This window comes from Nothobranchius furzeri, chromosome 10 (assembly GCF_043380555.1).
Source record: "Nothobranchius furzeri strain GRZ-AD chromosome 10, NfurGRZ-RIMD1, whole genome shotgun sequence".
NCBI lineage: Eukaryota > Metazoa > Chordata > Actinopteri > Cyprinodontiformes > Nothobranchiidae > Nothobranchius > Nothobranchius furzeri.
The window spans coordinates 28,980,372-28,993,286 of NC_091750.1; the positions used below are offsets into that span (position 1 = coordinate 28,980,372).

General features: G+C 36.8%; 1 protein-coding gene across 6 annotated transcripts in view; it reads right to left on the reverse strand.

Moving 5' to 3' along the window:
* Positions 1-12,915, reverse strand: part of cadm1a (cell adhesion molecule 1a) — a 634,562-nt gene that overhangs the window by 105,859 nt on the left and 515,788 nt on the right. For all 6 annotated transcript variants that reach the window (XM_054731107.2, XM_015962034.3, XM_015962032.3 and 3 more), the window contains one exon: positions 8,063-8,235. In XM_054731107.2, the coding sequence (XP_054587082.1) occupies positions 8,063-8,235 (173 nt within the window). The remainder of the gene's footprint in view (positions 1-8,062; positions 8,236-12,915) is intronic.

A 12,915-nucleotide genomic window follows, 5' to 3' on the forward strand; every position in this document is an offset into this window, starting at 1 on the left:
ATGCACAGGTGATGATTTTACTTCCCTGTCTCGTTAAACTAAAGGTTTGGAACCAAAGTCACACGTTCAAATGGAGATGCACCGATTCAGGTTCTGAGGGCCGATACTGACGCACAGCTCTGACCTGTCAGTACTGATTTTAGATATTTTAGGGTTAGGTTCTACTCGCATGAGTTAGCACTTAGTGAGTTTACTCACTGAGAGAAAAGTTGGATTTAGTATTGTTACTTAGCTGTGATGCGTTCACTGCCTGGTCCAAAAACACTTAAAAAGAACCAAATCTAGAAAAACTTCCCTAAAACAAACACTTTCAAAGCCTTGAAAACACAACGTGCATTTTTAAAGATAGTAAACACTCATAAGAATCAAACTTAGACTTTATAATCAGAAAATATCTCAGTCACACAGATGTGTGTGAACAACAAGCCAGCTGTTGACGTCTACTCACAGGTGCTGCTGAGTCTCAGGCATTAATAAATATTATTTTCTCCTCCTCTGTGACGGTAATATGAAGCCAGGGCTTCTCTCTAAGCCTGCTCTGCTGCTTAAGTTAATGAACTTTAGAAAATATAAGCAAACAGAAAATTTAAGGACAGAAAATAGTTCATGTTTTAGAAAAGACTCAAAATCCTAGCGGGAAACGGTGGCGGACCAAAGAACAGCAAACATGAAAAAGGACCAAATCGATCCAACCTGCCCCCCCCCCCCCCCCCCCTAAAAAAGCTCACGTGTAAAGCTTTATTTTCTTGTGTGACTTTTGGGGCGCCACACTTCTTATAGTCAAAGCCCTGACCTTGATCCAGTTTGAATGTGGTGGAAGGGCCAGAGGAGGAGGAGGAGTTTGAGTCAGAAAACATCTGAGTTTGGCTTGTTGGATCGAACTCTGGGAACAGCCTAGAGAAACCGTTACAGAAGGTACCTGACACCGGTGGCAAACACTTCCAGGGTTTAGTCAACTTGAGACTTCTGATGAAGGTTTAGGCTGTTCGATAAAGGTTTGCACATTATTACGCATAATTATTACCGGTGTATAAAGTCACATTAGTTGTCACACTCTGGTAAATCTGCTCTCTGCACTTGACCTTTTCTCTGGGGAAGTGGTAAGCTGCAGCTGTGGCCGCGCTCAGGAGCTATTTGGTGGTTTAACCCCCCCAATCGAACCACCAGAGGTGGAAAGAAACGAATTACATTTACTCACGTTACTGTAATTGAGTAGCTTTTTTGTTTATTTATACTTTTGAAGTCGTTTTTAAAAGCTGTACTTTTACTTTTACTCGAGTAAGTTAAGTTTTTAAAAAAGAATTGTAATTTGCTACATTTTAAATCACATCCGTTACTGAGTAAAAATAAATTATAGGCTTCATAAATTATAAATATTGTGTAGCAGCGTCGGAACGGAAAGAGACTCCTGCATGAGCGCCGCCTCTACACCGGGGGGTGGGGGGTGGGGGGGGGGGGGGGGTTACACTTCTGCTTCAAAACATCAGTTCAGACCCTGTGATCAACTCGCTGTTGACCTCCTCTCTCCCTCCTCTCCTGTGGGTTGGAACCCGCACCTTCGCGCACCGGTGTGACGTCATCAGAATTCTGCTCGGTTCGGTGTTTGAAATGTGTTTCTCTACCGCTCCGCACAGCAGCGGCAAAATAACGTTCAGCGCTCATAACAAGCAGATTAGCAGCGCTTTGCTCATAAAACAGAAGACCTGCAGGCCTCCGTGAGTTAAAACATCCTGATACTGTTCAGGTGTAAACATGGTGCTCCATCCCTGTGTTTGAACTCAGAAGATGCTTCTTGATGCCACACATATGTGATGATTTAGCTTGTTTCTTTATTTTACTCCAGAATAAGAGATTAAAGTATTACTAAAGCAGTTCAGTGTAGTTAAATTATTAGTCATGACGCGCGCGTGTGTGTGTGTGTGTGTGTGTGTGTGTGTGTGTGTCAGGGTAACTGCAGGTTTAAGGGAGCCAAATTTAAGACTTTTTAAGACCTTTTTTTAAGACCACTTTGACCAAATTTAAGCTATTTTTTTAAATTTATTTAAGCTATAATTTCCAGCTATTGCCTGGAACCGGTGCTAACCACGTCGCGAACGTGGGATTAGCCATCCAGTCTGGGACGTAATTTTGGGGGGGGACGGGTGGGACATGTCCCCCCCCACTTTTTCAAAAGGCAGTTTTGGTCCCCTGCACTTTTTTCCGTCCAAAAACAATATTACGCTCCATTAAATGGATTTGGTTGAGCACTAGGACCGAAACGGAAACCGGTTTACTATTAGACCCGCCCAAAAGCTAATCTATTGGCTCTGCTGATACTTGCTAACGTATTATTGGCTGTTGCTGCTGTCACTCAAGTTGTAAACTGTCAGAACGTGCTCACGTTGTTTTGCTAGTTTGGAGCCGCTAGGGAACACCGGTACTGAGTCACATCGTCAACTAGACGCTACATAACATTTGAATAAGTGTTCATTTGTGAGTCTTTGGTAGTTATGCACAGCCAGGAGGCAGCATGTCAAGAAAACGAAAAGTGGATATAAGAGACTTCTTTCAAAGTCAAAACGTAAGTTGGAACATGTGACAGACCTGCATTAAGCTCAGACTCACCTCCTCCTTCACAAACATACTCAAAACTAACTTTTACAAACTCATCTCCTCCACATAACTGACTCCTCAGACACAATTTATTCGTATTATTATAATTATTGTTTTATTATTATTACTATTATCATCATAATTATTATTACTAGTAGTAGTAGTAGTAGAAGTGTAACTTCAAAACTTTTATCATTTAACTTTATTGTAAACTTATCTATTGCAATGTATATGTTCACATTAAAAAGCTCTGAAAAATGAACAGTATCATCATCGTCAACAGATTTTTTTGAGCTTAATGTCAAAGATGTACACTTTTCATTAGATTTATCTTATTTTTTCCATTTATTTTTTGTGTGTTGAAATGCAACAACTGTTTAAACACTTTTAAGGGAAAAAACATATTTAATATGTTTTTATACACTCAAATGTTAGGGTGATGATCATGTGTAAAACATTAGTTCAGCATGTCCTCTAACACAGCAAATGAACAAACGGCCAGATCTCAGGAGGGACCGTTTATGTATAAATAATTTTTATACTTTTGACTAGGCCTGGGAAAGTAACACATTTTGCTGGACGATATTTTGTCCAACAAATTGTTGATGATAAACGATATTGTCAACATTATCTAGACCAAAATAACCACTAATATAATGTTAATATATCATAATAATGCAAGTACACCCTTTAAAATGCAACAAATAAACCTTCATTTAACATTGAAATGTCCAGAACCAGAACTTCTAAATGAATAAAAATAACAAACAAAAATTTAATAAAAAAGGAATCTAACTCCCTGTTAGAAAATGTTGCACCAAAAACAATAAAAAAAGACCCAAAACAATAAATACAATGGCCTATCCATTGTCAACAGCCAAAACTGCACTTCAATAATGATAATGAATAAAAATAATAATAGAGTTGTACATTTTTTAACTCTGATATATATATATATATATATATATATATATATATATATTGAGGATGGAAAAATTATTGAGATGGGCACGTGACGTGTCAAGGGGTCTTTACATAACACCCCCCCACCCAAATCCGCACAAGCCTGCTGTGTCCCCCCCACTTCTGAAATCAAAATTTCGTCCCTGCATCCAGTTACCATTAAACTTGCACTTCTCCATGGCGCAAGCTCCCACTAGCTTAACCAGCTAATGTGCTCATCTAAAAATAGCCCCCTTTCACAACCAGCTGAATGTGTACGGTTCCGCTTTTCCCAACATCGCACACAAAAAATGCTGAACACTAACTAGAAATTCACGAAAATGTCAGAAATATACTAATCTAGTTTATTGGGTCTTTGGTAATTTAAGACATTTGGAAACTGTATTTAAGGATTATTTGTAATTTTTAAGGATTTTCAAGGCCTTAAATTTGGAAAAGTAAATGTAAGACTTTTTAAGACTTTTTAAGGACCCGCGCATACCCTGGTGTGTGTGTGTGTGTGTGTGTGTGTGTGTGTGTGTGTGTGTGTGTTACACATATAGGACTGCAAGAGACAGCGTGGTTTCATCAAATCCATTCATCTTATATCTTGGCTGAAGTAATGGCTCAGGAAAATAACTTATATTTCATAAATAATGATGTCTCTGCAGTGTTTATGATAATGTTTTATCTTATCTTTGGTCTGGGAAGTGTAACATATCATGATACAAGCCTTTTAAAACATGTTTAAGTGTTACAAGAGGAGATAAATGCATGAATTTAAAGTTCATGTTTTTCTAAATAAAAAATAATTTTAATCACAATTGAAACATACAAGCCTAGAAAAACCTCGTCCAATCAACGTGCACGTCCTGTTCTCACTGACAGAAATCCCTGTGTGTGTGTCCATGTGTGTGCGTGCACACACGAGCGTGTTGTGAACTGGCGTTGTAATTTAGCACTACTTAGATGTAGCCATCCTTACGCTGACAAAAATGTAACTAAATAACTTTTACTTTGAGTACATTTTATTTATGAAACTTTTTACTTTTACCTGAGTAAAAATTTAGGCAAGTACTTTTACTTGTACTTGAGTAAAAAATTATCAAAGTATTGGTACTCGTAACTAAGTAGGAAATTTTTGTACTCTTTCTACCTCTGCGAACCACATAATGAGTATCAAGCATGTATGACCTTGGATTTGAACCCACAATCTCCCAGTCTCAGGCTGGACACCCATACTATCAGGCCACTAAGCAGGAATTTTTTTTAATTTAAAATTATTTATCGTCATTTAGAATCATACACACACACACACACACACACACACACACACACACACACACACACACACACACACACATGTATGTCTGTATATATATATATATATATATACAGACATACATGTGTGTGTGTGTGTGTGTGTATATATATATATATATATATATATATATTTATATATATATATATACATATATATACACACACACACACACATGTATGTCTGTATATATATATGTATATATACACATACACACATATATATATATATATATGTGTGTGTGTATATACATACAGACATATATATATATATATATATATATATATATATATATATATATATATATATATATATATATATATATATATACATACATATATAAATATACATAAAACATATATATGTATATATGTATGTATATATATATGTATTTATGTATGTATATATATATATATATATATGTCTGTATGTATATATATATATATATATATACACACACATACATGTATGTGTGTGTGTGTGTGTGTGTGTGTGTGTGTGTGTGTGTGTGTGTGTGTGTAGGCAGAGAGATGTGGAAAAGCCACACTAAAAAAAACAAGTTTTTTGACTGATTACATCTAAGGAAAAATCTGATTGTGAATTTCATGAATTTACTAAATTAAAATAAGTTTATTTAAATTAAATCAGACAATTGGGTGCCACATTGAAGGCAAAATTAGTGAATAAATAAATAAATAAATAAATAAATAAATAAATAAATATAGAAGCAATCATACAAAAAGCGTTTAGCAATCAGCTGTTTGAAGAGTTAGGGTTAGGGTTACAGAAGGGACATTACAAATAATTGGTTCTTTTATAAGAGTCACTTTTCAAATGTGATTAATGCCAAAAAGGTGTTTATTATACTAGAAGTGCTGTGAAGGACACTTAGCTGAGCTAAAAATCACTCAGTATTTGAAATTACGCTGCACCAATAACGTCCGGTCTTTTAAAATTTACACAATTTTTATTTTTTTTTCATTTATTATTAAAATAGAAAAAAACAATACTAACAAATAAAATGACGTTTCTCAAACCAAGAAAATGAAAAGTGAACACAGAAAGAAGAAAACTTATGTTATCTGCCCCTTTTTGAACTAAAATGACATTTTTACAATGAAATAACAATAATTATAAATTGGCCTACACAAAGTAATTGCTTGACTGGTTAGCTAACTTGAGTTCAATTTGTAAAGAAGAAAGAAAAAATTAATAGTAATAATAATTCAAAAAGCAAAAGGATTTTTGCACATACACATATACATTAATGTGCATCGCATGCCCATATGGTCGCATATTCTTTTATCTATACATGTACATGTAGATATACACACGTATCCACTACATATACACATAAACAAACATACATACATATTTATACATACACACATGAATATACCTACACACATCTTCTATAGCTTTATTTATTTATTTTTATATAATTGATTTGCACGTCTGTGATTCCAGTATTTCATTTTTTATTAGTTTTTGAAAGTAAATATCGTCTTCGCATCCTTGATTACATTACCTAGTTTATTCCAGATTTTAACTCCATATATAGAGACACAGCACTCCTTTATAATTGTTCTATGCTTAGGTATTGTAAATAATTCATATCCTTTTAATTCACATTTACTCTGTCTTTTTATGAATCTTCTAAGTACATTTTAGGAAGGTTTTTTTTGTTTGCATTATACATAAATTTAGAAATATTGTAGTCCACTAGGTCATAGAATTTTAATGTTTTTGTTTTTATGAATAACGAGTTAGATGGATCTCTGTATTTACTCCTTGTAATGATTCTTATTGCTTTTTTTTTTTGCAATATATTGATAGAATTTGTATAAGTTTTATATGGTGTGCCCTGGATTTATATACAATAGTTCAAATATGGTGCAATAAGTGAATTATATAACAAATATAGGGAGTTATCATCCAGTGACCATTTTACTCTATGTAACATTGCAATTGTTTTAGCTATTTTAGTGTTCACATTGTTTATATGTGGCTTCCAAGAGACATTTTCATCGATTATAACTCCCAAAAATTTTACTTCTTTTACTTTTGTAATATTAATATAATCTATATTTAATAGACTTGTATCATTTGAGTTACTTTTACTAAATATCATGAAACATGATTTATCTGTGTTTAATGAGAGTTTATTCCCATCCAGCCATAATTTTATTTTTTTCATCTCAGTTTGTACTGTTTCTACCATCTGTTTGATCTTATCTCCTGCATAATAAAAGATAGTGTCATCTGCAAATAGAATACATTTTAATATATTTGATATAGAGGCAATATCATTTATATGCATAATAAATAGTTTCGGACCCAGTACTGACCCTTGTGGTACCCCACATGCTAATATCATGTAGATTTGATTTAATGCCATTTGTTTGTACATATTGTTTCCTATCATTCAAATAACTTGTTAACCATTTTAGAGCCGTTGCTTTGATACCATATTTAGTAGTTTTTAAAGAAGAATTTCATGATCTACTGTATGTAATGCTTTTTTTAAATCAATAAAAATACTTATGAAATGGTTCTTTTTGTCAATGGCTTTTGATATTTCCTCTGTAAGCTCCATTAGTGCCATGGAAGTTGAATGATTAGTTCTAAAACCATATTGACTGTCGTTTCATATAGTTTCTTTCATCAGGAATTCATCTAGCCCAGTAATAAATAGTTTTCTAATATTTTAGAAAATTGCGACAATAAGGATATTGGTCTGTAATTGGAAAAAGTGTGTTTTTCACCACTTTTGTATATTGGTATGACTTTTGCTATTTTCATGTAATCTGGAAATGTCCCTGTTGTGAAAGCTAAATTACACATGTAAGTGAAGGGATGGATGGTATTTTCTATTATATTTTTTATTATTGTTATGTCTAGATCGTTACAGTCAGTAGTTCTTTTATTGTTCTTTTAGTGATGCATTTATTTACAATGATTCTTATTTCATCGCTAGTTACTGGACTCAGAAGTATACGATTTTTATTACTTGTTATTTTTCCACTGATGTTATAATTAGTTATTTTATGAAATTCAGAAAGAATCTTTGAAAACACTAGAATATCTCAGTGAAAATCTAAATTCGCATAGACAGTTTATGTCAGAAATAGCGGTAAAGTGGATTAAAGAACTGCTAGAAGATGAAACAGTTGAATGAATAACATTCATGTGGTTCTGTGAGCTTACCATAGACATAGAGGACGTAGTCGTCATACGACTCCCCCAGAGGGTTGGACGCCACACACCGGTAGGTCCCGTTGTAGGACTTGTTTAGATTCTCAATGTAAAGATCACCTCCTGTTATGACAGCATGGGACGGTACGTCATCATCCACTTTCAACCAATTCACCCGCTGAGGTCTGAAATCAGGTAAATAACAAAACGGTAGACTCTTAGTTATGGAGGACATGGTATTCATAAATACTTTAGAAGGATCCTGGATTAGATGCGATACTCGCCAACAGCAATGAGCTCTTTTGAGATTATTGTTGATAGGAGTATCAGGATTAGTACCTTCTTCAAAAAAATCTTCCATATCCAGCCCTACACATGTGTACTGCCCTCTAGAGGTGGATCTACAGGTGGCGAGGGCCAGTTTTATTTACTTATTAATATGTTTTAGAATTACAAAATACATTAAAAAATATAAAATCCATAAATGGTTGTTATATTAACATTAGAGCATAAATAGTTTTAAAAACCAGAATTGGTCATAAAAAATCGTAGGAAACTTTTATATTGTGATTTTTATGAATTCTTGTTTTCATTTAACATTTATTTACTTAGATGATCTAATTGAAATGTACATTTTTCAGCTTGAACTGGTGTTTTGTAGTGGCTACCTGTGTCAACAGGTATTTTAGCCCTCACACAACCAAGAAAACCTATGATAGAAAACAAACTGTGTCAATAGCCCTCTAGAAAAGTCGTACAACAGCCTCTGGAGGGGGGCGGAGGCCTTTCTGGTTGCAGTCTCCCTGGACTTCCTGTGTTCTGGGACAGCGCCTGGATCTCTGGGACTTGGAGCTCCCCCGTCTCCTACACATCTTTAGGGGGCAGATCTGTGGTCCCTCACACTCTATTGGACGCTCCTATAGAGAAACCTTACATAAACAAGCGCTTGTACACACACAGGTGCTCACATGGTGCTCTCATAAGTATGGACTTGGGCACGTTCAACACATGTCTTAAGGCTGTGGTTGGTACTAAATGCACTGTGATTTATTATCGTGTGATTGTTCAGTTAAACAATGTTGATTATATATTTCATCATCAAGTTGACGCAGTGATAGCTTGCTCTTGTTGTATTGTTGTTGTGTCCCATTTTTTGTTTGTTTGTTGTTGTTTTTTTGTTCTTTTTGTTCTCTCTTTCTGCAGGTCTAGAAGCAGACTCTTGTTTATTATTGTTTATTTTTGTGGACCCCCCCCCCCCCCCCAACATTTTGACTACAATAAAGTCTATGAAACCCAAATGTCTAGCTGCTTAAAGATTTAAACCCATTTGTAAACATCAACTAAAGGTTATTTAAATGATCATATTTGACTTAAATGGATATAAATTATGACAATAACCGTGTTAACTGTGGTTTTATCCAACTTTTACTCCTTCTTGTGAAGTTTTTGTGTCGGTGGCTGCCCACTAAGCGTCTGTCTTTGTTCTGTCTTTCGCCTCGACTGAGGCATAAAGCAGGGTGGCGTATTCCATTTTTATGACAATGAGCACCAAGTACCCAGAGTCACATGGGGTTAGGGAAGAATAAGGAGACAAAGCACCTCTATTTGGCTGCAGCAGCTTCCAAAGACCACTGCCAGGTTCTCTTATTTCCCCTGAGCACGTGCTGATGGTCTCTAGCAGAGGTTTTTTTTTTGTTGTTGTGGCGCTTTAAAGTTTTACTTTTTTTCTTTCCCCATCTTTTTCAAACCTTTCTGCGAGGATCAAGCAAGCAAATAAGAGATGGGGATAAAAAAATCAGGTGAAAAATACAATGGGAAGAGAGGAAAAAACAAAGAAAATAGCTGTTTGAAGCTCAAGAGCAAAACAAACAAAGCACAAGTGTGTTTAATGGCAGTGGCGGACAGGAAAGAGAGCCATGACTACTACGAGGGCTCTCCAGAAGGAGGAGTGAAAAGTAAACAGACCAAGAAATATATGAGAATACCTTTTGCTAAGATGGAGATGAGGACATAAGGAATAAAAAAGGGAATTCTATAGGTGGACTGGATGTTGTGAGAGGGGAAAAATGAATTTAGAGAAGGGTGATAGACGGAGATAGAGCAAAGAGGTAAGATGGGGATGTAAGGAGAGAGGAAGGGCAGGCGTCTGGAATACAAATGGCCGCCTGCAGCCGGGGCCCTCTCTGCTATCTGCTGGTAATGACTACACAACTCTCAGCAGCTCTAATGAAAATGACTTCCAATTCCCGGCTCACTGTATTGATTGTGTTTTCATCTTTATAAAATGAATACAGGGAGCGAGCTTGTCTCTACGCCACGTTTGAAACCGTGTGTGTGTGGGGGGGGGGGGCGGAGTTAAGAAGTACACAACGTTTTTGATCTGTGTGTGTACTTGTAGGTGTGTCCTACATGCTGTAGATTTAAGTCTCGTATAAATCATTTAAAAATAAATCAAAGCCAGAGGGTTGAGACTGGTTTAGATTTTTGTGTGAGATTAGATGTTGAATGAAGTTGGAGTCTGGAGCAAATTTAAGCTCAAATTTCACATTTTTACTAAACTGATGAGTCGAAACAACCTCTTGGTTGGGATGGAGCCTTGTTGTTTGACACAAAACCAAACATTCGTGGTTTTTAGATTATTTTAGGAAATCTAATAAAATAGAAGAATTTTTTTACTCATATTATGAATTCATTCTCTAGTAGGAATGAATGCCTTGTAAGTCATACTCAGAAAATAAACAGCGTAGATGCGCCTGAATCAGGAAGTACGAGTCAGCAGGAGGAGAAAATAGCTAACACATGCACAACACACGATGCTGGTTAGGAAGGTCATGGATGGACTGACACTTGCTCCCATCAGGACCGTCACACACTTCTATCTCAGTAAAATAAACACCACAACGTTGCTATGGAAGTTCTGTGCAAGCTCCAAACTGTCATCCATCCATCACATGTAGCCGGAAGCCAAAATCCTGATTTTGTTAACGTTGTCATAGCGACTGCTTCATCCAGTGTAAAGGAAAGCCTTCCTCATCTAAAACAAACGTTCTCAACATCCCAAAACCTTCTAGCTTGAGTCATTTCATCGTCCCTCGTTTCTTTTTCTCTGCAAGAAAGACAGAAACCATCTTTGGACCCATTAATGCAACGATACTGCACACCTCCATCATCATCTGATGATTGTTTTGTTCTGTTCAAATCTGAACCGCCTTGTCTACAAATTAATATGATTGACACAAACACCGCCGACTATATTGATGTTTGGATAGCTCAGAGAGGATCCTGCCGGAGGCTCTCGCTCCTTTACACAACTCTGATCAGTCTAATGGCTTCATTTGCACCCCATTACATCTCAAATCACAAAGACCTGTCATCCAGGCAAACCAACATCTGTGTTTCACAAATGATACATGTGGAATAGTGGCCTAATGAGCGACAGGCAGGAGCTTTCAGACGACAGGGGCAGACGTTTCACAGAATTGATTAGCACTAATAAAAGCCTCGGAGCTTCCGACATGAGGGGAAAATGACTTGAAGACGTTTAAATGCTCAGCTGGGTCTTCCCGACTGTCACTTAGCTGCAAAACTGAAACTTAGCATCATTTGTGTGCATCTGAAAATTTTATTTAAATAAGCTCACCTGACTTAAAAGTTGAATACGGAACAATTTAATACAAAGCTTTATTTAAAAAACTATTACCTCCATGGGGTGTTTAGAGGTGTGTAGAATGAAGGTCACATATGTGCTTTAAAAGCTATACTGTAATAAAAAAATCATCTAATGTTATTTTTCTTGACAGGCACAACACTGGGTTTATGGTTGCATCTAACGGCCAGTAGAGGGCACCATTGTGGCTGGCCCTGTGGAAATGGCAGACTCGGCAATTCAAGCAGCTGCTTCTGAGCCCAGAAAACGTCGTTATCGTTCTCATGAGACGAGCAACCATCAAAGATCTAAAACCAGAGTGAGTTTAGGTGAAGCCTACAACAGATGGACCCAAATAAAACGGTTCATGTATCAGCAGTGAACCTGGTATCCCGACGGCTGGAAACCTTGTTCTATTGTTGCAGCTACAACCTCCACCTACGACACCTTGCTTTGGTGTTCGTGTTCCATATTCATCCTTTACAAGAAACCTTTTAAAAACTGTACTTCTGAACAAATTCTACCTACAGAGTAGAGTTGTGACGTTCGCGAACGAACGGATTCGTTTGAGCGGCTCATAAACATGAACGATGGGAGCCGAGTCGCGGCTGGGGGAGCCGCTCTTTCTGTTGTTTTTTTTTTTCCTAAGCGTGTTTCACACAGATGCACACAAATAAGCTCCTCCGCCAGACAGAACAGTTATGGGGGGTAGTGATGTGACGCACCCGCTCAAACCCCACCCACCGCTGTGACGGACGTAGGAGGAACGCTACTGTTGGGTATTTTTATAATTGTACATTTTTGAGGCCTAAAAGATGCCCATTTTGTGTTATTAACACTTCATGAATCTCTGTGTTTGCCAACTGTTGCTGTTCATGAAAGGTTGAGCAAGGATGTTGATTGTGGGTTTCCAACTGAAAACTGTACCTCTGTAACCTGAGAAGGCCCCGCCTTCTCCCCCATCCTGTGCTGAATAAAGCCCCTGGGAAACTGAGGAGATTTGGGAGTGACGGGGGAAAAGCCTCGGAGGAGGTTTCCTCTGCGTTAACTCTCCATTATTTTGGGGACTCAAGGTAAAATGTCTTCCATGTTGTCAAGAGTGTTTATTTCAGGTTCCAGGGTTATGGAGATTAAATAAACTAACATTTTGGTGGAGAATGCGGGCATGCAGAGCTGGTGAGCTGAAGGCTTTCCCCAGGAACAGAGGGGGCCTGGTTAG